Source organism: Acomys russatus, chromosome 5 (assembly GCF_903995435.1).
Source record: "Acomys russatus chromosome 5, mAcoRus1.1, whole genome shotgun sequence".
NCBI lineage: Eukaryota > Metazoa > Chordata > Mammalia > Rodentia > Muridae > Acomys > Acomys russatus.
Window position 1 is genome coordinate 60,075,811 of NC_067141.1, and position 26,376 is coordinate 60,102,186.

General features: G+C 42.6%; 2 protein-coding genes and 1 non-coding gene across 3 annotated transcripts in view; 1 reads left to right on the forward strand and 2 right to left on the reverse strand.

The window, feature by feature from the left end:
* Tm9sf3 (transmembrane 9 superfamily member 3) overlaps nt 1–18,091 on the reverse strand; it is a 47,223-nt gene extending 29,132 nt beyond the window's left edge. Inside the window, exons 1-3 of the mRNA XM_051146540.1 lie at nt 17,926–18,091; nt 11,210–11,405; nt 1,772–1,894 (exon numbers count right to left, since the gene is read on the reverse strand). Of these exons, the coding sequence (XP_051002497.1) occupies nt 1,772–1,894; nt 11,210–11,405; nt 17,926–18,021 (415 nt within the window). The 5' untranslated portion in view covers nt 18,022–18,091. The remainder of the gene's footprint in view (nt 1–1,771; nt 1,895–11,209; nt 11,406–17,925) is intronic.
* Nucleotides 3,045–3,151, forward strand: LOC127190246 (U6 spliceosomal RNA). The gene has a single exon (XR_007830743.1). It is a non-coding gene; the product is annotated as a U6 spliceosomal RNA (small nuclear RNA).
* A 6,592-nt stretch (nt 18,092–24,683) lies between the features above and the next one.
* Pik3ap1 (phosphoinositide-3-kinase adaptor protein 1) overlaps nt 24,684–26,376 on the reverse strand; it is a 105,594-nt gene continuing 103,901 nt past the window's right edge. The window contains exon 17 of the mRNA XM_051146541.1: nt 24,684–24,908. Coding sequence (XP_051002498.1) covers nt 24,851–24,908 — 58 coding nt within the window. The 3' untranslated portion in view covers nt 24,684–24,850. The remainder of the gene's footprint in view (nt 24,909–26,376) is intronic.

Sequence of the window (26,376 nt, forward strand, 5' to 3'; positions counted from 1 at the left end):
CTGAGTTTTATCTCCATATAGAAAGCTGGGGACAGTGGTAGGTGCTTATAATCCCAGGGCTGCAGAAGTGAAGGTAGGAAGATTCTTAGGGCTCAGTGGCTGGTTAGCTCTGCCTTCATGAGAGTACCAGGTCAACTGAGAGGCTCTGATTTAAAAAAAAAAAAAAAAAAGGCAGTGCCTGAGGCACAACATACAAAGATGACCTCTGACCTCTATAAGCCCACAATGGACACGGACGCACACACATACAACCATAAATTTATGATAAAAAAGAACAGCTGTCACTGTTGCTAAAGAGGCTCAAAGCAGTAACTAAGAAAACAAAAACTGAAGACGCAGATTAAAATCAGGATACAATGAGCTGGAGAGATGGCTCAGCAGGGAAGGTACCGGCCATGACATCTGATAACCTGAGTTCAGTCCCAGGATCCATGTGACTGAAGAAGAGAACAGACTCCACAGTGCTCTGACCTTCACACCCATGCTGTGGCACCTGTGCACATTCCATCCCCAACACTAAGAAAATGAGTTTGGTTTTGGGTTTTTTGTTTGTTTTTTTAAGACAAGGTCTTTCTATGTTGTCAGGCTGTCCTGGAACTCATTATGTAGACCAGGCTAGCCTTGAACACAGAGATCTATTTGCCTGCCTTTGCCTCCCAAATGTGGGGATTAAAGATATGAGCCACACTACCCAGCATATGTGATCTTTAGAAGTCCATAACAATAGAAAAACTATGTCAGGAAGCTATTCTCACTGCAAATGAAGAAACATCTTTTTAATGGGTTCGTTCTCCTGAACTACAGGCTCAGACAGGTTTAGCCTACTTCCACCACCTCAGAGCTCATCACAGAAGTGCCTGCTTCCTAGAGTCATTCATGCAAAATGCTCACCTTATATACCTAATTAGCACATACAGAGTAAGACCAACACACACAAGTATCTCTTTTTTTTTTTTTTAAAGACAGGGTCTCACTATGTAGTCCTTACTGGCCTAGGGCTTGCTATGTAGACTAGGATGGTCTTGAACTCACAGAAATCCTCCTGCCCCTTCCTCGCAAGAGATTAACTTTCCTGTAAGTTTCATTAGCATACTACACTCTGATCTAGTGTGCTCAGTCAGTTTTGCTGCAGATGAACAGAATGATCAGCTAACAAGTCTAAGATTAAAAGATAATTACTTATGCAGAGAGCATATGTCCAGAGACATGCTGCCTGTGGTAACTGCTACTCCTTGCATTTAAAATGATTTAATTATTTAAGTTATGTCTGGACTATGCCTAAGTTTGTATTAATCACATTGTGTCTCCTCCCCAACAGCATAAACAAGCAAGAGCTAAACTAGAATATTTCTTCAGCGCTGAATGTTTTGTAAAATGACAAAGGAACTGTTGAATGAAATTATCATTCCCCTAAGAACATGCCACTAAAGCATCACATTAAGAGGTAAATTTCAAAAATCCTATTTTGTCCCTCTAACATTACTTAAGAGAAAATAAGCTCTGAAGAAACTGGAGAAGAAGGAAATTTCAGACTGTTCCAAGTACCTTTGAGTTCCTTGAGTGTGAAAAGTTAGTGTATAAACAGTTCCTTTTGAGAGAGTTTCTTATAAGCTCTGGAAGTATCAAAGATGCCTCCAGTAGGAGGAAGCCATAAAATCACCATTAGAGACTATTCTGGGGCCAACAGTGGGAACACATTCCCATGAGGATCTGAACAGTCACCTTAACACACTGGTTACATGAACTCTTTCAATGAAAAGAGGATACTTACCCCATATTGGTAAGTCATCTATGTACATCTGATACCAATAGTGATTCTTGATAGCATATACAAATGCATCTCTCTTCTCTTTATCTAAATCAATTTCACAGTAAGTACCTGGCATCACATCATCTGCAAAGTAAAAATTACAAATTAAACTCATTGGCTTGCAAAACAATTACAGGAAATACAGCCGTAGAAGAAAGGTCAGCACTTGCTCAAGTTCATGTCTATTCCAAACAGTTCAATCTGGTGATACACACATGGGAGCTCAGTATGCTATCCTTCCCAGTTTTGTATATCTTCCATTAACTTATTTTTTTTAATAATTTATTTTTATTTTATGTGTGTTGTTGTTTTGCCTGCATGGATGTCTGCGTGAGGGTGTCAGATTTGGAGTTACAGACAGTTGTGAGCTGCCATGTGGGTGCAGGGCATTGAACCCAGGTCCTTTGGAAGAGCAGTCAGTGCTCTTAAACGCTGAGCCATCTCTCCAGTCCCCTCCCCCATTACCTTATAAGAAAAGATTTTGATCATCTTTATTTTCTAAGATTACCTTTCAAGAGGAAACCCCTCAAAAAAAAAAAAAAAAAAAAAAAAAAAAAAAAAAACCAAGAATAGCAAAGTCACTTTAAAATAAATAAACTGATATAAAAACAAACAACGGAGAAGCTTAAGGCACCTAAGGAAATGTTTATTTACTGTGTGGGAAAGCTTGAAGATATGAGTCTAAGACAACAGTGTAGCTTCAAGTCACGAGGACACACATTTATTCCAACAGCAAGTCATCAGTGGCCACAGAGATTCTTTAGAATCATTAATATCACAAGGCTATCTTCCATCTAGTTCAAGACCATCCTAGTCTACATAGCAAGCCCCAGGCCAGTAAGGACTACATAGTGAGACCCTGTCTTTAAAAAAAAAAAAAAAAAAAAAAAAGATACTTGTGTGCGTTGGTCTTACTCTGCTTAATAGTCATTCAAAATTCCCCTAAAGATGAGTCATTTCCATTCTTGATTGCTTGCAAAAACTGTATTCTCAAAATTGTATTCAGCTAATCCTTAATTTCGACTGGCCATGGTGGCGCACACCTGTAATCCCAGCACTTGGGAGGCAGAGGCAGGAGGATCACTGTGAGTTCAAGGCCAGCTTGGCTTATAAAGTGAGCTCAGGACAGCCAAGGCTACACAGAGAAACCCTGTCTCAAACAAACAAGCAAACAAACATACAGATAGTCCTTAATTTCTAATGTTTCAAAAATATGTCTGTTTAAAAAATTCTAGTGCTCGCTTCGGTAGCACATATACTAAAATTGGAACGATACAGAGAAGATTAGCGTGGCCCCTGCGCAAGGATGACATGCAAATTCGTGAAGCGTTTCATATTTTTCAATAAAAATTACTTTAAACAAAAAAAATTCTAGATATCAAAGGGATTAAATTGTTTTGATATATTACTTAAGCAATTACAAAAATATAAATCAATCTTGAGAACAAAAAAGGATATTTTGTTGTACTATAATACTGGTAATTTAAAATCTGAAATGCAATTTTCCCATAGAAACATGAAATTTCTTAAACAAATTGTCTCTTAAAGACTATAGCTGAATGATGAATGTGATGCTACCTGTAACATTATTTCCTTAAGAACTAGTGATCTGAATTACAACTCGATACTCCAGAGCATGTCTGAGGAAACAGACTCCCCTCATGAGACTGTCCCAGAGTGGACCATGCAAAATGACAAAACATAGCCATGTCCCAAGGAAGGAGGACAGGGAAGACCCACCTACTCTTCCTCTCCAGGAAACTAATGGTGCCTAAGACTTGCACACACATTCTTTCTCCCTCATCCCTGTTGGTCAACAAGGGATTTCGGATTTTCATAATGTTAATATCTTACTCTGACCAGTGAAGAGTTAGGAAATGAAACTACACTGAAGAATTTTTACCCAAATTCTAAAGCTGTCGGGAGGAAGTGCTGACAAGAGAACTCTGTTGGGGTGCAATTGTGTACAACAGGCAAGGGCAACAGCAGCTCACTAGAGATTGCTGAGACCAAAGAAGTCCAGGGTTGGAGGGCAACAAATTGCTCTACTGGCTGTGGGAGAGTCACAGCCATCATGCAAAGGAATTTTATGTTTACTGTTACAAAAAGGTGCTCTTTAAAAGTCACTGTCAATGGGTAGTTTTAAGTACAAAACTCTGCAATACACACTATGTATGTGCCTGTATAAATAACTCCCCACAATATAACTCCAAGTCAACAACCTTCCCCTTCACTCTCACAGGACCCTGCACATACGGGCTCTCTGGCCTATGGAACCTGAGGTGCACACTAACTCTAGCAAGAAGGCCATCCTAAAATCTTTATCATCCCTACAATTCTCCCCAGAATAGTCCCTGATTTCTCACCCTACCCAAACCCCTGCCACCCCGATTGCCCCTTTTGCTGAGGTTCCTAGTTTTATCACCAATTTACCATGGCAATCTGTAAAAAGGATACCAGCTGGTTATTTTAATGAAATTCCTCTTTCAAACATGAAGGCAAATACAAACATCACAAATAATTCAAGAGCCTGGTTGCCCAACCAAAACAACACGTCTCTCAGGAGGGAACTGCTTTGAGGACAATGTGTACAAAGATGCCAAGTCCCTGCCCATATTCTATATAACTGAAAAATCTCTCACCATAATCACTGGCTGAAAATGAGAACAGAACATGCATCCCTCGGGTAAAGCGCAAACCTACAAATTCTGAAGAAGATGCAACTAAGATTTTAGCAATGCAAAAATCTTGAGGAAATAAAAGCAAAACCATAGCCAGCCTTTTTAAGCAGATGACCACACTAAGCAGGTCCTAGAGCCTAAGTGCCAGTGTATGCCCAACAAAAGTCAGAAAATAACCGATAGCACTGAATACACACTGACCTCTCTGGAACTGCACCATGCTACCTCACTTACCCTTTATCTTTTGGTGGCATACAAAATGGAAAAGCAGACTTGTACCTCAAATTCCCACAGTGCTTAGCAAAGTTGTCCTGAAATCACAATACAGGCACATAGAGACATGGGCAGAGTCTTGAGCTCTGGTTTGAGTTCCACTATTACTACCTACTTGAACAAAAGCAAACCTCTAACCCCTTTGTCCCTCACACAGTCCCTCCAACATGAAACTGAAAACAACTGTGCTGGCTCCTTCCCAGGATTGTCTTAAGGCTGGAGCATGAATGTATTCACGGGATTCTTAACAATTTCTGCCCTTACACTCTTGAGCATCTCATAAAGTGTTACTTCCCCTGCCACAACCTTCCCCACCTCACCCTGCAAATGTACCTTCCCACAAAATTAAGTGCACAGAGGTCTGGTTAAACTCTCTCTACATTCACAGCCCAGCACAGTCTGGAATGAAATTACATATTCAGTAACTGCCAAATGGATTTTGTAAAAACATGGACTGGAAATACTGGAATATGAACAGTTAATTTAAAAACTATATAAAAGGTACAGATTAACTGAGCAACCTGACTGACAGCTGGGCTTCATGGCACAACCCTGCAATCCTGGCTACTGGGAAGCTAATACAGAAAGACTGCAAGCTCAGAGTCAGCAGGGCTGCAGAGGAAGCCCACAGCTAGGCCACGGAGCTTAGCAAGACTCTGTCTCAAAAGTAAAAAGTAAAATCAAGGGCTGGAAATGTAGCTCAGTGGGAAAACATCTGCTTAACATCCGTGAGGGTCTTCTCCTCAGCTCAATCTCTAATACTAGAAAAATGAAAGGAAGGGAGGGAGGAAGGGAAAAGAAGCCATATATACTATATATATGTAATATATAATATATTTAAAACCTTCAATTTAGTAATTTTACTTCTCAGAACTTATGTCTGTAAAAGATTTATAGACACATTATAATACCTTATGCAAGAACTGCCAAATGCTTTGTTATTTCTAAAAAGAAAGAAAAAAAGAAAGGGAGGGAGCAGATCACCTTATAACTAGACTGGGGAAAATTACATATCCAATTACAGAGTTCTATTTAGTATAAAAATAATTACATAAGTCAGGCAGTGGTGGCACACACCTTTAATGCCAGCACTTGGGAGGCAGAGGCAGGCAGATTGCTGTGAGTTCAAGGCCAGCCTGGTCTACAAAGCGAGTCCAGGATAGCCAAGGCTACACAGAGAAACTCTGTCTCGAAAAAAAAAAGAATGATTACATATAATTTATTGAATTAGAAATGCTTAAAGTACTGGCATATAGTAAAGTACTGGCATATAGTAAATACTACGTAAAGGTTGAGCTTAAAAACAGGAATTCAGTTTTCACATTCTTGTGACAGGATCTCACCATGATCTCCAGGTTGATTGGGAACTCCCAATCCTTCCATCTCAGCCTCACAAGTGTTAGGACTACAGGATCATACAAACAGCTTAATTTTATGTATTTTTTAATAATTTGGATGAATAGAAATTTCTATTTTTATACTTTTCTGTATATCCTAAATGTTATGTACTAAAACTGTATTACTGCTAAAAGTCAGAAGAAGAAAATGACTCATACATACATCCTTTCTTTTGTGGGGGTGATGTCAATCTGAAGAACAATAGTTTTTAATGACACAAAAAAATAAAGAATTAGAAGCTATTATCAAACCTACAGTTAGCACAAGGTACTAAAGAATCAAAGAACTGACAAGTTTCAGATCTGGTCTGGTTAAAACACTGATTGACTGAAACCAGAGGGAAGAAAAATCTCGCATCAAGGTCTTGTATCTCCAGTTATCAAGGCAAGTTTAAGCACAGGTGGTTTTCCTCTCTTCTAAACCCCTCAAATCTCAGTAGAAAAAGATGTGAGTTCATCAAAACAGAAAGCAGACAACAGTGGTAGTTACTTTTCTGTTGCTGGGCACACCATCATAACCAAGGCAACAAAAACAAAGGGTTTATCTGAGCTTACGGCTACAGTACCAGAGGGACAAGAGGCATCACAGAGGGAAGCATGGCAGCTGGAGCAGAAGCTGGAGGCTCACATCTGGAACCACAAGCACAGAAAAGAGACAGAACACTAAGATGGCTTTCAAGTTTCAAAGCCCACCTCCAGTGACGCACTTCCTCTGGCAAGGCCATAGCCACTGATGACCCAGTATTCAAACATATGACCTAAGGGGACATTCCCATTCAAACCATCACAAGTGAAAAGAAGAGCTAAACAAAGTTTTGGAAAAGGAAAAACAGAGAATGTGGCATAACACAGGAGAAAACAGGGCAAGAAAGCTGCCGGGGTGATGATGGGGGAAGACAGGGGACAACCAGGACTGATGTCACAGAGCGTCTGCCACACGTACAGTGGGTCTTGACATGCAAATCAAAGACGTAAGGGCTGAGCATGTAACAGAGTAGTTACATGCAGATATTTATATGGACAGCATGGCAGCACACGCCTTTGATCCCAGGACTCAGAATGTGAGAGACAGAAGGAGCACATGTTTGAGGTTAGCCTGGGGCACTAACAAGATCTTGTCATAAAACAAATCAAGGCCTGGGGCTGTAACTCAGTTTGATTCCCAGGATGAAGAAAAATGAGGAAGATGACAATGATGACAACAAAGAAGATAAAAACAATAGCAAAGAAGATGAAGAAGAAATTAAAAAGGAGCCGGGCGTGGTGGCGCACGCCTTTAATCCCAGTACTTGAGAGGCAGAGGCAGGTGGATTGCTGTGAGTTCGAGGCCAGCGCGATCTACAAAGTGAGTGCAGGACAGCCAAAGCTACACAGAGAAATCATGTCTCAAAAAAAGAAAAGAAAGAAAGAAATTAGAAAGAACCTGTGAGGCTGGATGTTCGTGATCTCTCCCCTGGCAGCACACAGCTAGATGAATACCCTCAACTTCCCCCTGCTGCAGAAGGCCTGAGGCAGACCTGCCTCTAGAGAACTTCTGGGGGCTCCAGAAGTAGGAACGGTGGAAACAGTAGAAGTTAGGGGTGAGACAGAGCGTGGGAGTGCCTTCGGTAAAAATCTTCCAGCTGAAGGAGGGGGCCTGCGACTCCAAGTTCTCTGCCCATCCTTTGGCAGTCAAAGCTATTGCATTCAGGCAGCTATCACACTGGAAATGTTGCCTACAGGATTGAGAGCAGTCACGATGGCATCACTGAACTTAAGTGCATAAGGATCTCAACAGCACTGGCATGTCTCCCTATCTGCAGAACTCTAAATTTACCAATTCACTCAAGGTAAGAAGAAATACAAATGTCATCCATATATGAGGTTAGGATATTTAAAGAAATAATTTAAAAGAAAACAAATATAAAAAGTGGAAAGAAACAATCCCTAAAAGTCATTATGTTTCAACTATTATATACCATAGGATTCTCAAATAATGGGGATAGATGCTGGGCAGTGACCCCCCTGGTTAAAAATACTATCCCAGCTGGGCATGGTGGCTCATGCCAGTGATCTCAGCACTCGGGAAACTGAGGCAGAGGATCATAAGTTCAAAGGCAACCTCTGCGAAGGCCAACAAGAAATAAGCAATAAGCTCTAGGCTTAGGCTACCCTGGTCCATATGGTAATACCTTTACACACACACACACACACACACAGAGAGAGAGAGAGAGAGAGAGAGACAGAGACAGAGACAGAGACAGACAGACAGAGAGACAGAGACAATGAATATGAATGAACAACAACAACAAAAAAACATAAGAATTACAATCTCAGACCATCTAATAATCAAAAGGAACCAACTGTAATAAAAGTAAGTAGGTACATTCTCCAGATGCTAGACAATTAATGATGAGGTTTCTCAGTCTTAGCAGCTAGGGCGTGTAAGAATATACTAGCCTAAATGGAACCAACAGGAGAGTCCAGTAGTTTGAAAATACATAAAATTCTGTAAGTTACACTATTAACATTTCAGAAATGCTAATACATAAACAAGTAGAATTACAGATCCATACTATACACCAGTAGGCACAGCAATCACCAGTCTCAATCATAAACTATAAGTGCTTTAAAAAGTGCATGACCTCATTTAACCCTAACAATAGTTTAGCAGGTACACTATTCCCATGCTCCCCAGACAAGGACTGCAGAAGATCAAAGAGACCGAATAACATGCCTACAACCACACAGGCAGGCGGAGCTGAGCTGTACCATCTCTCATTCTAAAACACAAGTTCTTTCTACTCTATAAAGGCAATGTTCTAAGAGATAGTATCCATAATTAGAAAGTAATAAAATCAGGCCTGGTTCAGGGATGCCTAATATAGATTTGTCCTTGTATATTTAATGTATTTTCTCTAAATGGTCTCAATTAGCATTTTTGTCTAGTACCAGCATGTAAGAAAAAGAGAAGACTGTGCAAAATTCTGACGTGAGAGGCATCAAACACAACCCACCTACAACAGTCTGTCTTCAGACCGAGATTATGGTTAGTTCTTTAAAATATTCTCTCCAGTGACCTTCACACTACAAAATGATACCAATCCAGTTAGCCTGATAGTATCTGCTAGGTAGGTAGGTAGGTAGGTAGGTAGGTAGGAAGGAAGGAAGGAAAGAAGGAAGGAGGAAGGAAGGAAGGAAAGAAAGAAGTTTGTGTATGTAGGTTTGAGTGTGTGCACATTTTAAACTTTTACTGAATACAAATATGTCTTCAGAAGAATCATTAAAGTCAAAAGCTTGAGTTGAAGGACTAAAAACAAATGTTAGCTGGATACAATGGGACATGTCTGTAATCCCAATAATCAGGAGGTGGGGACAAGACAGTAAGAAACTTCAAAATGATAGATAGATAGATAGATAGACAGACAGACAGACAGACAGACTTCTGTGGTTCACATTGAGACAGTGTTCCAGTTTTCTATATCATTATTAGAGTTTATGATATAACATGAACAAATTGCCCCACATCTGGGCCTCCAAATGTGCATTCTACCTTTGTTTATTAAAAGAAAAACAAAAAACAAAAAACTTCAAAGCATGAACCAAAGAAGCAAAAGCCTACAGCAGTAGCAGGAAACAGAATCTGATCTCCACTGGTTACTTTATCGGACCACCTGAATTAGCAGCTAGCTATTTTGGCAGCACATCCCGCTGAACGTGTAGAGCTGGCGAGGCCCCAAGAACTGCTGCCTCTCAGAGAGTAACAACAGGTAATTCTTTCATCTCTCAAGTGCTTAGCTTAGTCTGGAAAGAAAACAAACCTTACTTTCAAACCCATGAAAATGGCCTCTGACTACTTATCTCTATCTCAGTCTCAAGGAATTAGTAGACGGGGAAGCTAAGACTGCTGAATAATGTTTCTGCAGATACGTAAGGTGTCAGGATTTCAATCTGATGAAATCGCTGCACCAAAGCAGGACTTGTGAGTGCACTCTTTCTTGCTGACTCCTCTCTATTAATGAGACATAGCTACCAAATATGGAAAAGGAGAAGCTAGGTGGATAAACACAGTATTGAAGGTCTCAAAGATCGCATATTCTCGTTTAGTTTTTTCATGTTTATGATTAAATATTTCAATTATCTTATTAAATTAAGATATAAGCCTCAGGGTATGTTTCTAACACTGATAAAATTACAGGCAACACCACTGTGGTTTAAATTTACAACTCAATTTTATAATTAAGTCCCAAGGGACATTATGAGGGAGGTATAAATAATGTGTACTCATTTTCAAACAGTAACAAAAAGAAATCTGATAAATAAGAACACAATTTAACAAATCAAAGTAACACTATCTTTATATCTCATGCCTCCTCCCAATACACTAAAAAAGGGCAGTTACTATTCATATGACATATCATGTACACAATGAAATCAAACTTGGAGCAAACAATTTACGACAATCAATGAAGTAAAAGAAGTAAAGCTAAAAGCAAAGCTTCTGAGAACAAAGCCCATGTTCAATTAAAAATATCAAGACCCCTTGATCATAATTTTCAACTTTCCAGAGATGCTTTAGCCATGGTTCTACAAATCCTGTGCAGGGAGAATGCTCTGATAAGACTTCACAGAACAGAGTACTAAGTATAAACACACACAGTCTCACTGACAGGGCCAGGAAAGAGACTTGCTCTTAAATTTAACAGTGTTTGACTTAAATTTTAAGTATTCTACAGGTGTTGAGGATGAATTAATATAGAAATGCCAAATACATTCTAAGTATACTGTACAAGTTAAATTTGAGGTTTTACACAAACTTTTCGGCAACCGCATACTCCTTTAGAGTCTCACACCTCCAAAATTTACTTTATTATGAATTCTGTGAAGGCTTTCCCTGGCCATACACGTATCTAATGAGTTTATTAAAAAATACTTCTCAGAAAGAACTATGTTAAGGAAACATTCTACTAACAATTTACTTTGCTAAACATGCTAAAATGTACATGACAATGTTACACAATAACACTGCCTGGCCTCAATGTCAGCAAGGATTACCAATGTTGACTTACCTTTAAATTTAATATCCAGGCCACTAAATTCTAATTCAACTCCTTGAAGTGCTTCTCCTAAAGTTTCATGGTAATGACTGATACTTTTTTTTGACCCCACACAGAATGGAAGTGAGAAGTATTTGTATGTTTCCTGGCGATTGTGGTAGGGTCCAACAGTATTCATCCATAAAACAACTTCTTCTTTATCTTGATACTGTAACAAGAAAACCAAGACATGTGCTTTTAAAACATCTAATGGTCACATTCAAGATGCTAAAAAGGTGAAACAGTAGAAACTTAATCTGAGTACCAATGCCCACACTTTCTATCCTGATGTGGTCTCAGGATCCATTTCCCCTTTGTTTTACAAAAGACAATTTTAAGTCAACAGCTTGTAAAAGCAGTTTTATTACTATTAGATAATGATAAGCCCCAAACCAACATAATTTGACAGGGAAATTGCATAAGGAAGCAGGAAACAAAATCAAGAGTTTCCTCGTGTTCATTATTAGACTCCCTCTCCCGACAAAAAGCACAAGCTCCCCTCTTAGTTCTTCTCACAGCACTGACCAGACAAGTCACGCAGAACAGAAAGAAACGCAGCACTGTGAACCAACACATGAACAGTCAAAGCCACATCCCACCTGTCATGGAATACTCGCCTTGCATGCGTATATTTTTGAATAATTATACCTCTAATCATCAGTGAATGTTATATAGAGGCACTTATAGGCCTGGGACTGCCAACTTCACCTTTTTATGGCCCAGCAGTGCGATCTGCCAAAGATTTTTTTTAAATCTCTATAATTTAAAATTCAGAGTAATATTAACCAGACACTATCAGATTTCTTTTTTAAAACATTTATTTTTAATTTATGTATATGTGTCTGTGTGTCTGTCCATGGAAGCCAGAGGCATCAGATCTACCTGGAGTTGGAAGCACAGGGAGTTGTGAGCTGCCCTATGTGAGTGCTAGGAACCAACTCTGATCCTCTACAAAATCAGTTAAGTACTCAGGTACCTTCAGGTCAACTAACAGTATAAAACCTATCCAATGGGATAGTATTTATGGAGTGTCTAGCACGTGCCAAGAAGTGTGTTGATCTCTGAGGATTCTGCGAATGTGTTCCCACCTTATTGATCTCTTCAAGGAAAGTATCTTTTAACGGAAGCTATCTAATTAGCAACCATAGGAATTTCTATTTTCAGTTCTCCCATTAAAAACTGACCAATAAACACTTTCAACAAAAATCTATCATGTTCACAACCAAATTAATCCTACTTGAATCTACCATTTCCAACTGTTTTCCTAAGGATACAATTCTTTAGACATGGAGACTCAAACCCAAGACTCTTCTATCTTCCAAAGAACCCCAAATCACCACTCTTACCCCAAACATCTGCTTCTTCCTTCTTGATCATACCACTACCACCACCCTAAAACATACTGAATGACTCACTGTTCATAGGCATCATTCAGATAATCAAGGAAATTAAAATGATATTACTATTCAAACGCACAGGCAGCATACAGCAAGCCCTAAGTTAGACATTAAGAACATACAGACAAAAAAAAAAAAAAAAAAATATCCTTCTTGCCTGGCATAACGGCACATGCATGGTGATACATTAATCCCAACACTTGGGAGGCAGAGAGAGGTGGCTATGAGTTCCAGCCCAGCCAGAGGGCCATAGTCAGACCCCGTCTCAAAAATAAAAAATATTCTTCTTCCCTTCAAGTTCACAATCCACACAGACCCAGACAAGGGTTATGACTTTTCCCCACTGGGAAAACGGTTATGACTACAGTAGCAAACAGCTATTGCAGCAAAAATAACGGAATAATTAATTCTGCTTTAGCAGAGAAAGGTCAGGGTGAAAAGTAATATAGGAAACCATAAGCTACTTCAAGTAAGTTCAGAACAACAACTACAGATGATCTCTGCGCATGAAGTAAATAATTAAGGGTATGAGTACTGTTGCTCCATCCACCTCCATCCGTAATTATTTCTTTTACTTGGGGCAGGACTGACAAACCTGTGTGTAGGTCATTGTTCTCCCATCCAATGCACAATCACAGAATACTAATCAAAGTACTCCTTTCTCCTTTCACATCCTCAGAATTCTCCAAACTGAGATCTATGACAGCTACTCTCTAATCAGAGTTCCAAGAATTAAAACCTATTCACCAAGGCAAAAATGTTACAATGTACAAAAGTATTTAATACCACTGGTAAACACTGAAGAAATGGTAACATGTAAAGTTCACTGGCAACTTAGTGGAAGTCTGAAGTATGGACTGACTGTAACAGCTTCATTCAGAGATAAAGAAGGAGTAACACAAGATTGGAACATTGCATCCGAGTGCCCACTGTTGAGAACGCAGCCATGGACCCTTCTGACTGTAGAAATCTTATACGTAACTCTAGAAAATACCGTCGAGATAACCTTAATATACATAATTCTTTAGAAATAAAAATCTGAACATTCCTTAAAAGTAAGACATTCATTTATTTTAAATGCACCAAAACAGTTTAAGGGTTACAATGTATATTAAACCCACATTCTGAAACGAAGTGAGTCACTTTGAACATCTGTGAAACCATTAACAGGCTGGCAGAGTTGTGATGCATGAGCCAAGAACTAGAACAAAAATACCCATTCTGTGGTCTAAGATTCTCTCCAGGAAGACTAAGAAGGCAGTCAGAAACACAGAGAGCTGCAGGTGAACATTAAGAACCGTAACAACTATATGCCCACTCTGCAGTCTAAGACTCTGGGAACAGAGGTCGAGATCAGAAGCACACTCAAAGCTGCAGGTGAGGACTAAGGCACACACACTGCTTTGCTTCTTTGGTGCAGCCAAATGCAATGAACTTAAAATGCTTACTCCTTCATCCCAGACTTTATTCACCCCTGAAAATAAGAGCTCCCAAGTCTAGGTTAAGAATTAATGTTCACTGAGCATGGGGCACGCACTAATCACATGCCCAGGAAACTGTGGCAGGACTGAGTTTGAAGCTAGTCTAGGCTGCATAATGAGACTCTACCTCAAGAAAAACCAGAGTTCTAGCTTAAAAGAAAAAAACATGTTTAAAGATCTCTTGAAGCTCAAAGAACCAAAAGGAAAGATTCTGCAGAACTTTTTCTCCCCTGAAGCTGCAGACAAATTCCCTGAGCTCCCTGGGTGGGCAAGAAGGCTTTCCCTCCACTAATCCACCTCTTAGAAACCTATCCTATAGACTGGTCTAATTCCCTCCCAAATCATCCTAAGAAGCCCTAGCAAACTATTTTAAAATACTTTGCTTAGAAAAACTGCACTGGGCCATGCCTGAGGAACGAGGTGTTATATTTTACCTGTAGAGAGGACTGTCAAGGAAATACAGCAGAGGTCCCTAGCAGGGCAGTCATTTCTCCCTTCTAAAGCCTCTGAGGGAAGCAGCCACAAGAAAGGAGAGCCCAGCCTCCTGTGTCCTTCACCTAGCCCTTCCCCAGCCTTCAGAAGAATTTCTCTGCAACACTAGTTGTATACTGTCCATTCCAGCCGAGATGCCTTAGCACCGTCTTCCTTTCCTTCTGAACTTCACCTTTTTTCTTCTGCCTTTCCCTGAAATCCACAATGCTCTTTTCTCCAGTTAGTCAAATTCTACTTGTCCTTCAGAAGTGCTGAATACTCCTTTCTCAATTCCTCAGAGCAAGCCTTAACTAACCACCCTTAGCATGGCCTGACCTTAAAATGCTTACTGTAATAGCATGACACTAACTGCCACTTTTAACTACGTATCAGGAAGTAGGTATAGTCCCAAAGTCTTTATGTAAACACGGAATCTTCTCAAAGCTCTGATAGGCCATATTAATCTACCCATTTTACAGATGTAAAACAAAAACAAAACAGATGTTAAGTAATGTGTCCAAGCCAGGCATGGGGGAACACACCTGTAAATCACAGCCTTTGGAAGGCTGAAGTAGAGGCAAGCTAAGTCAAATCCAGCTTAGGCTCCACAACAAGTTCCAAGACAGCCTTGGCTACCTAGCACATGAAGAATACCAGGAGGCTCAGTGGGTAAAGGTGCTTGCTGCTAAGGCTGACAACCTCAAATTCAGTCCCAAGTCTACATGGTAGAAGAAACGAATCATCTCCCACAAGCTGTCCTCTGGCCTCCTACAGCACATACTCACTCACCTACCCAAAACAAAGAAGGAAATAAATAAATGTAAAAACATAAAAAATATAAAGAATATTATATGGGTCAAATAGTGAGCTAAATCCTAGTTAAGCTGTTCTTTAACTAATAACTCAATGCCAGTAGTATTTTTAAACACCCACTCGGCAATCTTCCCTTGACAACTTGTCTCTTCCTTCAATATCATTCTCTCTCACTATTTCTGCCTTCTTTAAAGAAAAAAAAATCATTTGATTAAAACCCTATTATCTGGCCAAGGTGAAGAAACTTAGAAACAGTAAAGGATCTGTTCAACATAGACATGCAATGAATATCCACTTTCATCCAGCAACCACCTCATAAGTACCAATCCTCACACAACACCCTTTTGGTCTAAGTCTGGAGCTCTGACATACAGCCTTGCTTGGCATTCATGAAGTCAGGGGCTGTATCTCCAGTGTGGGTTGTGTGTGTGTGGGGGCACAATATCCTTTTATCAAATATTTTATGTGCATAAAAACTAAAGCATTCCAGGTGCAGTTAGATGTGGTGGTGCACACTTTTAACCCCAGCACTCTGGAGGCAGAGGCAGAGGCAGGCAGATCTCTGAATTTGGGGCCAGCTTGGACCACAGAGCCAGTTCCAGGACAGCCAGGGCTTCACAGGGAAACCCTGTCTCAAAAAAAAAAAAAAAAAAAAAAAAGCAACATTGCATTCATAGGAGAATATGCACCTACCAACCACACAAGGACCTGGGCTCAATCCCCAGGAGTGAATGAATGAATGAATGTAACACTCCTAACAATAAAATGTTATTGAATTTGGGGCTGGAGAGATGGCTCAGCAGTTAAGACCCAGGTTTGGTTCCCAGCATTCACTCTGGGTGGCTTACAACCACCTGTCACTCTAGTTCCAGAAGATCTGACACCCTCCTCTAGGCTCTAAGACACTTGGCATGTATGTGATGCACATCCTAGATTCATGCCGGCAAAACTGTCACATAAAATAAAAATAAATAAACTTTAAATTTTTCATTGAAATTGTCACTTACATATTAAACTTGTTAATTACACTACAGTTTTTGTACACTTACAATCTATTAAATTATAAACTAAGGCTTCCATCTTCATAGCAGTATAAAATACAAGTTTTAAAAAGCAGAATGTAGTTTCCATGTCTGTATAGTGGAACTGTAACTAATCAAAAGTTCCATATTTTACAAAGAAACTGAACTGTTTAAGCAAAATGATAAATCCTACTGAACAAAAGAACACTTGCTGGAAATTTAAAAGAAATCAAATTACTCCAATCTACATGGTCTCTATATACTATGAAAAAAATTACCTTTCCTTCCCTTTGAGACAAGTTAACCCATTGAAAAGATAGTTTTTCATTTAACTGCTTAACATCTGAACAAAATTATCTTAAAGTGAAAAAAAAAAAAAGCCACAAGTCTCGCAGAAAAACATGTCACCAAGTCAATGTTTCTCTGAAAAAAACTTACATACACATGCAATTAGATTCTAGCAGTGAGGAGAAAGCACAATAGCCAAATTTAGAATTTATATTTGCTAAACCAGACAGTAGAACAAAGTTTGGGTAATTACAAACGAAATCTAAAGTCTGGCCCCTTAAATGAGAATACCCTCACTTCGTCACTGATCAGCTACAACCAGACATTCTCCGTATCTTTCAAATTTAGTTGATACACAACTTCTCCGGCAAAACTCATATTAATAAAAATAAAAGCAATCATCCGCCAAACAACCCTCTAGGTTTATCTGACTTTCCATGCCTCCCAAGTCTACTAGTCTGAAAAAAAAAAAATCCATAACGTTAAAAGTCTAGGTGAAAGTCACTCCAAGAGTCATTAGCAGACAAGCTTTAATGTGAAAATACAATTAAATAAGTCGCCAATCAACTTCAGACCAAACGCAAAAGTAAGTGGGGGTGTGGCCTGAGGGATAGGTGACTCAAGCGCCCCTAGGGTCAGAGATGCCCCAGTTAGAGGCAGACCACCCGGACGGGGCGTCCTCTGGGGATTCGCGAAACCCGGAGAAAGTTACAAGGCCTGGGGGGCCGAGTGCGTGCAGGGTGAGGACGTGTCCACATGCAAAGCTGTCCCCACCCCACGATTTAAATCCGGTCCGGGCAAGAAAGAGAGCGAAGGGTGGGCAAGGGCCGGAGCGGGCAGTGAAGTGATGGCTATTTCCTGGTTGGCAAGCACTTGGATCACCCTGCATCCATCTTCCGCCGTGTTGTTGTCCCATAGCGTCCAGTTTCCCGGGTCCACAGCCCGCTACCGGGGCGATCCCCCCCCCCCCAGCGGGGCGATCCCCCCCAGCCCGACCCCAGCCCCGAGAGGCGGAGCCGGGGAGCAAGGCCCAGGCATCCGGGAGTGCTCGGAAATGCCTCCTCCCAGCTCCCGCAGATCCGGCCCCGCCATGCCCGACCGGAAGGAGCGCTCGGGCGGCCGCGGGACAGCACCGGGCCTTCAGGCAGCGCCGGGCCTGGCCGGGCTGCAGATCGGGGAGCGGACCGGGGGCGGCCAGGCGGCTCCCTTCGCCTCACCGTGTGTTCGTGCTCGTCAGCCCGAGCCCGGGGCAGCAGCAGCAGCAACAACGCGGCGGCCGCCGCCACGCCAGGAGCGCCCGGCAGCGGCCTCATCCTCCGCGCTCCCACAGGCCCGGCGCCGGCCCACCGACTCCTCCTCCTCCGCCGCCGCCGATTCACATCCACCGGGCGCGGACAGACGCACGGGGCCCGGGCCCAGCCGCTGCCTCCGCCGCCGCCTCCGCCGCCGTCACCGCCCGCTCCGCGCCGCCCCCGCCCCCCGGCCTCCGAGCCTCTTCCTCTGACTCAGCCACGTCATCCGGCCACCCCGGCACACGCCGGAAGTCCTCCCAACGCGGGGCCGCAACCGCCGCCGGCCTTGGGGCGCCGGCGCGCGCAGTCCGCGGTGTTGAAGGGTTCCGTAGCCGCTACGCTGCCGATCGCCCAGCTTCCGCCCTCGCGCTACCCAGCTGTCGGCGGGTTGGCTTTACACTGACTTGGGCACCCATCTCGCTTTAGCTGCGGGGCAAGGCTGGGCGTCTCACTGGGGGCCTGGGACCCAGCGCGAACACACCTTCAGTCTAAGCCAGGGAATGGGGCACGGGCTCCCTATGCTTCTTTATAGAAGATGATTATTAAACTTGTACATGGTGGGTTGGGTGTTTTAACATTACCAAGCACTGATTAGACTTCTGTTCAAGAGAAACGGCTGAGCTGACATTCTTGTTCATTTATTTGCCTGCGTGTTGTTTTTCGTCCGTGCTCAGTCATAAATGTGTCCTGGAATGGAAGCTGCTCAGAGCACCCATCACTTGTTCTTATTTTCTGCACCTAAACCGCTAGTAAGGAGCTGAGTTTGGTATCTCACACTTGTAACCCCAGCACTCAGGGAGCTGAACTCATTGCTGCATATTGGATGCTTGCCTGGGTTACAGCGTGAGACAAAAACAAAACAAAACAAACAAAAACTGAAATAGATCACATAGTAGCGCAGGCCTGTAATCCCATCACTTTCGGTCAGAGGCAGAATTGCAGAAAGAGTGAAGTCAACCTTATCTACAGACCCAGTACCAGGCTAGCCAGGCTACATTGCAAGTCCCCATTTCAAACCAAAAACGTAGTAAGGACTCAAAAGTATCCGTCAAGTACAGTGACAGTTCTCTGAATGTGGTACTTGGAGGAAGATTGTCTCATCCATCAGTATCAGGCAGATTCTGGTGTTTGGTCTTATAATATCTCACTGACAATATTGTGTACCACTGTACTTACTGTGCAGAAGTCTTAACGAGACCCACTACCAACCTTCCTTTCCTGTTCATTCCCAAAGAGTGCCAGTGTGCTTTCCTACAAAGAAATCAGGTTACATCACTTTGTCCGAAGCACACCTTGAATAGTGAATACACAAATCGTAGAATCATCAGTAAGGATTTCATCTGCCAGGGACTCTTTGATACTCACACAGACCCTCTGAGGCAGGTACCTTTAGTGTGTTCACATTACAGAAAAGTAACTGAAGCACGGGTTGGGTGACTTGCTGAAAAGACCAGACCCAGTTTGCTTCTTTGGTGTTTTAATTGCTGATGTACTACCAACCATACTGATATTTAAAAGGTGGATCAAATGTGCACTCATTGGCATGAAATGATATCCACGAAGTACTTACAAATGGAAAAGTTTGCTAGTTTACCTGTAGAAAACAATATTAAATGATGAATACTCAAACCATTACCAGAGCGATTTGCTTTGAAATTCGTATACTCGTCTTTGGAAGTATATGTATGTTTGTGGTGTGTGTGTGTGTGTGTGTGTGTGTGTGTGTGTGTGTGTGTGTAGGGCAGATGTTGACACACAGATGTCTTCCCCAATCACTGTCCACATATTTTTTGAGGCAATCTCTCTCACTGACCCTGAAGCTCAAGTATTTTGGTAGAATTGGTGGCCAGCAAGACCCAGGAATCCTCCTGTCTCCACTTCCCAGATCCAACTTTGTATGTAGGTTCTTGGGATATGATGGTGGTGGTGGTGATGATGATGGTGGTGGTGGTTGGTGATGGTGGTGATGGTGATGATGATGGTTTTGTCAAACCAGGGGGTGAAAATTCTGAAAGTTACTTTATTGATTTCTTCTAGATTAACCTCATCCCCTGATATGTGGAGGACAGAAGTCCACGTGCTGAAAGTCCACCTCTCAATGACAGCAGAGGCTCTTTCGGTGACAATTTTACTAAGATCCAACTATATTAAAAGAGCTGAGGCCACATAAGTAAGAAAACCCACAAATTCTGTCTTTTATTCTTTTTGGATAAATGTGGTCATCAAAGTCTTAGGGTACAAAAGACAATGTATCTTCTGGTTTATATCCTGTTAGACTTTTCTTGGAAAGAAGTTATCTTTTCAAGGCAGTTTGTTGGCACAGGCCTGTCAAAGATGAGCCTCCTCCGGTACGCACTCAGAATGAGGTCCAAGCTAGCCAGGGCTACACAGTGAAACTCCATTACTAGGCAACTGCTCTTGCACTGACCTACATGACCAGTCTTCGGTGTCTGGGGTGTTTGTTGCTTGTTTTGTATTGCTGATACGGGGCCTTACAATATAGCCTTGACTGGCCTGGAAATTCTGGGATTTACAGGCACATTGCCTCCTGTCGCCTTGAACTTCTGTTGCTTCCTTCTTCTTGACATTTGCCTTGGCAGTCACTTCAGAGAGATGATGGGGGGAGGACTTGCCACTTTGCAACACTACATTTTCTGTTCTAGTTGAACTGTTCTAAAATATATTGCTTTGAGTACTTTCTTCAGGTGTATGGGCTGGCGAGAGGGCTTAGAGGGCAAAGGTGCCTTCAACCATCATGACCTGAGTTTGGTCCCTGCGAACCACATGATGTAAGGAGGAAACCAGTTCCCACAAACTGTCCTCTGGCCTCCATGACTATGCTGTGGCACAGACTTCCCCGCCCCCCTCTACCTCCCACACCACACCAATGAAGAAAAACTTTAGTTTGGGGACTGCAGAGCAATTACGGCCACTCATTTCCTTGTGTGGTTCATATTTCATTGGCTCTGACTCACTTTTATTTTGCTTTTCTCGCTTGTTTTTGTTTGGTTTGAGTTCTTCAAGACAGAGTCTCAGACCAGCCTTAAGATTACTACCGTAGCCCAGGCTGGGTTCAAACTCATAATCTTTCTGCCTCTGCTTCTAGAATGCTGGGATTGTAGACACTCAACACTGTGCTGTGCCTTCATTCAGTTTTTTAAAATTAATTAATTGATCTATTATAATAATAAAAAGTAAGGAACAGCAGCTATCACATAATACAAGGCTCTGGGGCTGGATGTTGCTCAGTTGTGGAACACCTGCTCAGCATGAGGAGAGGAAGGCCCTGGCTTTGATCCTGTCTCTGCCTTCCCCTCTCTCCTTCCCCACCCACCCCTCACCCCTCCCACCCCTCCACACACAAAGATCCTGGCTCCTTAGTGGTGAGGACTACACTAGGCTGCCCCCCCACACCCCCGTGCTTCTTCAAGGGGTTCCCCACCTTGGCCTTTCAGACTTGGAGCAACCTGGAGCACTAGAATGCACAGTTCTGTGCTTCAGAGGTGATGAAACACACAGCTATGACATCATGCTGTGAACTCACCCAGTGGGCAGCTGACTAAAATAAAGCCAAACTTCCTGTGCCATTGAGCAAGCTATGGCAGGCTAGCCTGGGAACCTTTTTCTATGAGAAAATGAATTCCAAGTTGGGCCTGAGAATACTAACTCCCTCCTCCACCCTCTGGCTCTTCCTCACACCACCCTGGGGATGCCTAGTGTATGGCCAGCAGGGATGAATGAAAATTATTTTATACTCTTAATAACTTGCTTGGAAACCAAAAAATTTATATATGCATCCAAAGTAAATACTTTACAGTCAGATTATTCCAGTTTCAGGTTTAACCACTCGTCTTTCTCAGAAACAGATCTATTACTAATATTTTCTCCACCAAGTAGGTGGAGCTCACTCACTGTTCCTTGAAAAAAGGAGCACATGCTCCCTGGGACATGGAGGAGAGGAATCTGGGACCCCCAGCTATTGGGGTGTTCCTGGACTGGCAAGGCTACCCTTTGTCTTTGTTGTTTTTGATAACAAAGGATTGGGAGGGTGAGTATCAGCTTGATTTTTTATGACCAGTCATTAGAGTGGTCTATATGCATCTTATGTGTGTGGCTACAGCAAATCTTGAAGAGTCATTAGCAGCCATTAAATATACAAAATTAAATTACTTGCTTGGACCGCCAACCTCTTACTCGCATTTAGTCTCTGACTTTGTGCTTTGTTACTTAGGTAGTTGGTTGTCTGCACCTAGAAATTAACATAAGGTGAAGGAAAAATGCTGGCTAGATGAGTTAATGGAGGCCAAGTTGCCTCTACCGGAGCAAATGTAACTACAGTGAACGCAATTATTTCTTCTCTTTCTGATGATCTCCTTGATAAAATCTTGAGGAAGCAAAGTAATAGATGAGCTATCACCAATGCGCCAGAGATCATCTCTTTATATACTTACTTACACTTTAGCTTCCGGTCCTCATATTAAAAAAAGAAAAGAAATCCATGTTTTTATTTCACGGAATGCATTCTTAAACGTGTGGGTAAATGTGTTGTGTGTGTAAATGATGAATAAATATGTACTTTGGTGTGTGGCTTCTCTTTCTAGGTGATTAGAATTCGTTTTAGCCAACAAATTTTGATAACACAGTCGAGGTGATTCGTCCGGATTCTTTCTTCCTTCTTCTTCTTCTTCTTTACATACAACTGACCAGCTTGATGGTTTAGTGACATCTTGTCAGGACTTAGGACTGGTGACTCCCAATTTTGATCAGTTCTATGTACCTCCCAAGTGTGTCACACTCCTCAGACTTGGGCTCCTCAAAAAGCACCTTCAGTTTTGTTTTCTATTTATTTTAGTACAAGAATAAAATGCAATGTTATATCCAATCATGTTGCTATGAAACTTGTTCACCAGAGTATGCGCACAAGCTGAGGTTTGGTATCCAAAGGGGGGCTTCAGCTAACGAGATACAAATCTTTTATCAAAACCCCCAAGACGGAGATGATAACCAACAGGAAAACCACCCGATGCTGCCACCTTTTGTTCTTTTATGTGATACTCTCTTGCTTCTCCCACAGAAGTGACAGGAGGGCTTGAGGGACCACTGAAGGGACATTTGCAGAATGGCCACCATGTTCCAGGTTCTCCATGAGAGTCTTTGTGAAAATACTCTCACAGAGCAGACATGATCAGTGGTGTGTTTTACACCTAACAACTCAAGAGCCCCCCCCCCAAAGTTAAACTCAGGAAGCAGTGGGCTGAGGAACTAGATTAAAGGAGAACCTTTAATTATGAGAAAAGGACCCAGTAAGAATACACTTGAACAGATCAATAATAATAATATATCTAAGAAGGATTGGACAGTGATTTTATAAGAAACACCCATATCACCTAGATTTTACAAAAGCCACTTCGGATCATCTTAGGTATACACAGACGGAATTAAAGATCTGTGGTTTGAAGGGAGATTTATGTAACAGGAACTTGAAGCTCGTAGCATGGTTACAGTCCTAGTCTCTGCACTGGCCGGACTCTCAGGCCTGGCAGGAACAGAAGTAAGCCTGGAAGAAATTATTTTAGCTTCTTTCTTCCATCACTTCAGGCTCCTCAGGGGAGAAGAAGCCAAGGATCTTCCTCTTTCTCTATGGCCTATGAAGGCCACAGGATTATAAACGGGATAGCTGGTTCCCTAAGCTTCTGGTTCTGATTGCTTTTAGTGGTTTCCTAGCAACATGGCTAGTTTGACAGCATACTGGGGGTTAGGCTGAAAGCAGTAGCTGGTCGTCCCATGCCTGGGTGATGTAAGAAAGGGAAACTTCTGGAAGGCTGATAGTCAGGCATAGCTATGTTTCTACATTTGGGGATTTCTTTAAAAAAAAAAAAAAAAAAAAAAGGACTGGCTTCTTAGAAACAGAAAGTGTGGTGACAGGGGCTAGGGAGAGGACTCAGTAGATAAAGTGCTTGCTGTCCAGGCATGAGGACCAGAGTCCCCCAACATTCACACAGATGTCAAGGAGGGATGGCAACCTGCCCGTAATTTCAGCACCAGGAGAGTAGAGATGGGATCCCTGCAGCAAGCTAGACTCACGGTGTCAGTGATCTCTGCGTTCAGTTGAGAGAGTCCGCCTCAGGGAAGAGGTGGAGAGTGATTGACAAAGACTCCCAACATTGCTTCTAGTCTCCACCCAGAGGTGCATACATGTGCCCACAGACACACACACATACATATGCACGTGCACACAACATGCGTACACATGTAAGAGGGGGAATAAGTGTGACGACATAGAACCACCTGTGTTCTCTTACGTCTCTACTTCCGGGGTACCTCAAATGCTTACGGTGAAAGAGGAATACTGGTTTAATCCCTTGCTAAAATCATTTTCAGCTTGTTGTATGTGACCAACCCCAGCACATACATAGACATGTGGAAGAACTACTTCAAAGTTAGGTCACTTCCTACCTCTGCTGGGTAATCACTTGTAGGAATTAGGCTGGACGAGCACTGACAGATGGTCACTACAGTACACTCTCTAGTTCCGTACATGCACATAAGTCCCGTTAGGCTCCTGCTGTAGGACACGAGAGGTGAGTATCTTGATAGAACCTTCATCTTGGCAAACAAGGTTGTGAACCAAGGTACTTGGCGACGTTGAACAAAGTCCTCTGTCTCAGATTTCATCGTGCCTTAATAACGTCTTCAGGGACCACCCAAACCAGCAGGGCTACAACATCGGCAGTGACGGTGGATCTCAAGGTCCGTGGTCATGCAGAACACTCAACATGAAGACTTCATCAACAGGCTGAAAATTGCAAGTCTTAAAAGTCCTGAGGGGGGCTGGGTCTCGGAGGTAGAATCAGCGACCTCTCGGTGGAACGGGTGGAGGAGGATGGAAGGGCTCCCGGATTGGAGGCCTGCAAAGAAAGAGAAAGCAACTCTATTTTTTGAAATTTAACCAAATCAAAGAGCTCTTGGGTATCTACAACCTGTGGCTAATCTGAAGTGCTGTGCAAAAGACACTTTCCTCAGTCAAAGGGTCAAGACACACCACGAATGTCTCAATGACATAGATGTCATGGCTTCTGATCCCTGAACACAAGAATCACCAGTGGAGCTAGTGACAAATGCCAATTCCCAGGCCCCAAACCCCTTGTGTTAACTAGGCCTTTTAGTTTCTATTGCTCTGTCATCCTTGAGTCTTGTTGACCCTGGAGGGACTGCATTTCTTACGGTCATCTAACGCCCTTACCGCCTCTTTGGGACCACGATCAACTTGCCCTTATCATCCCAGGGCCGGGCTCCAGATAAAGATAGTCCACCCCCGGCCTCAGCACCTATTGCAATCATCCAAACTAGTGATCTTCCGTCTGCTTGACCCTGCCTTACTGCTTCTCATGGGAACCACAATAGGCAGTGCATGCCCATGTCTGACCTTTGTCCCCTCTGCCTCCTGACCAACACGCATGTGTCCCAGGATGAACCCCTGTGGTGTGGTGCCTACCCCCCCCCCAGAGAACCATGAATGAAGCAAACTATCTTCTCAATAGCAGCTGTTTCCTCTTCTGTTGACCTTATGGGGCCTAAATAGCAATAGAGCCTGGATGTTAAGATGCCAGTAATTCCAAGAGGCAGTCCCGGGTAGAGACTCTCCCATGATGAGGGCAGCAGAAAGAAAGAGAATTCCAGTGTCTGCTTCTCACTTCCTCATTGGATCACTGCCATCCCAACTGCCTGCCCACCTAAAAGCCCCTCTTCATGTTTTTTCTGCGTGGATTTTTTTTTCAAGTCCTAAGTGACACTCCAGGTACACTAGGGTGGGTCTATTTGCAGATCGGTTCAATGATTACAGATGGTATTTCCACGTGTGTGCTGTAAAACCAATATTTAGTCTCCAGGAAGCAGATCAATACATCCAGAAAGCCTGCTTTGTTGGATGGTGTAATTGAACCGTGTAACCCTGGAGCTGCATGGTCCGGGATTGAATGAATCTGTGAGTAAATATTTGCCAAATGCCTCCTGAACAATGCTTTTGAACAGGTCAAAGAAATGGCAAGAGTTGGGAACGGGGCTGGGGGGGTGGGGGTGGGGTGGGAGGGGGGGGGGGGGACCTGTGTCAAGAACAAGAGAAGGAGGGCAGACATAGCAAAGAATAACCACAGGTGTTCACAGGAGGCCCTGCTTTGGCCCCCAGGAGTAAGGGGTTTGTGTGTTTGTCACTGAATTGCTGGGTGTTATCCAGTGAAAACAAAAGGATGGTGTCCTTCCACCTCTCTTCCAGTCTCCTGCCCTATGAACTATGGATCAGGCGATAATGCTTAGGCAGGTTTAGGCTGGCCCTTCCTTTCTATAAGGAAGGATTCACTCATGATTCAGTCTCCTGTG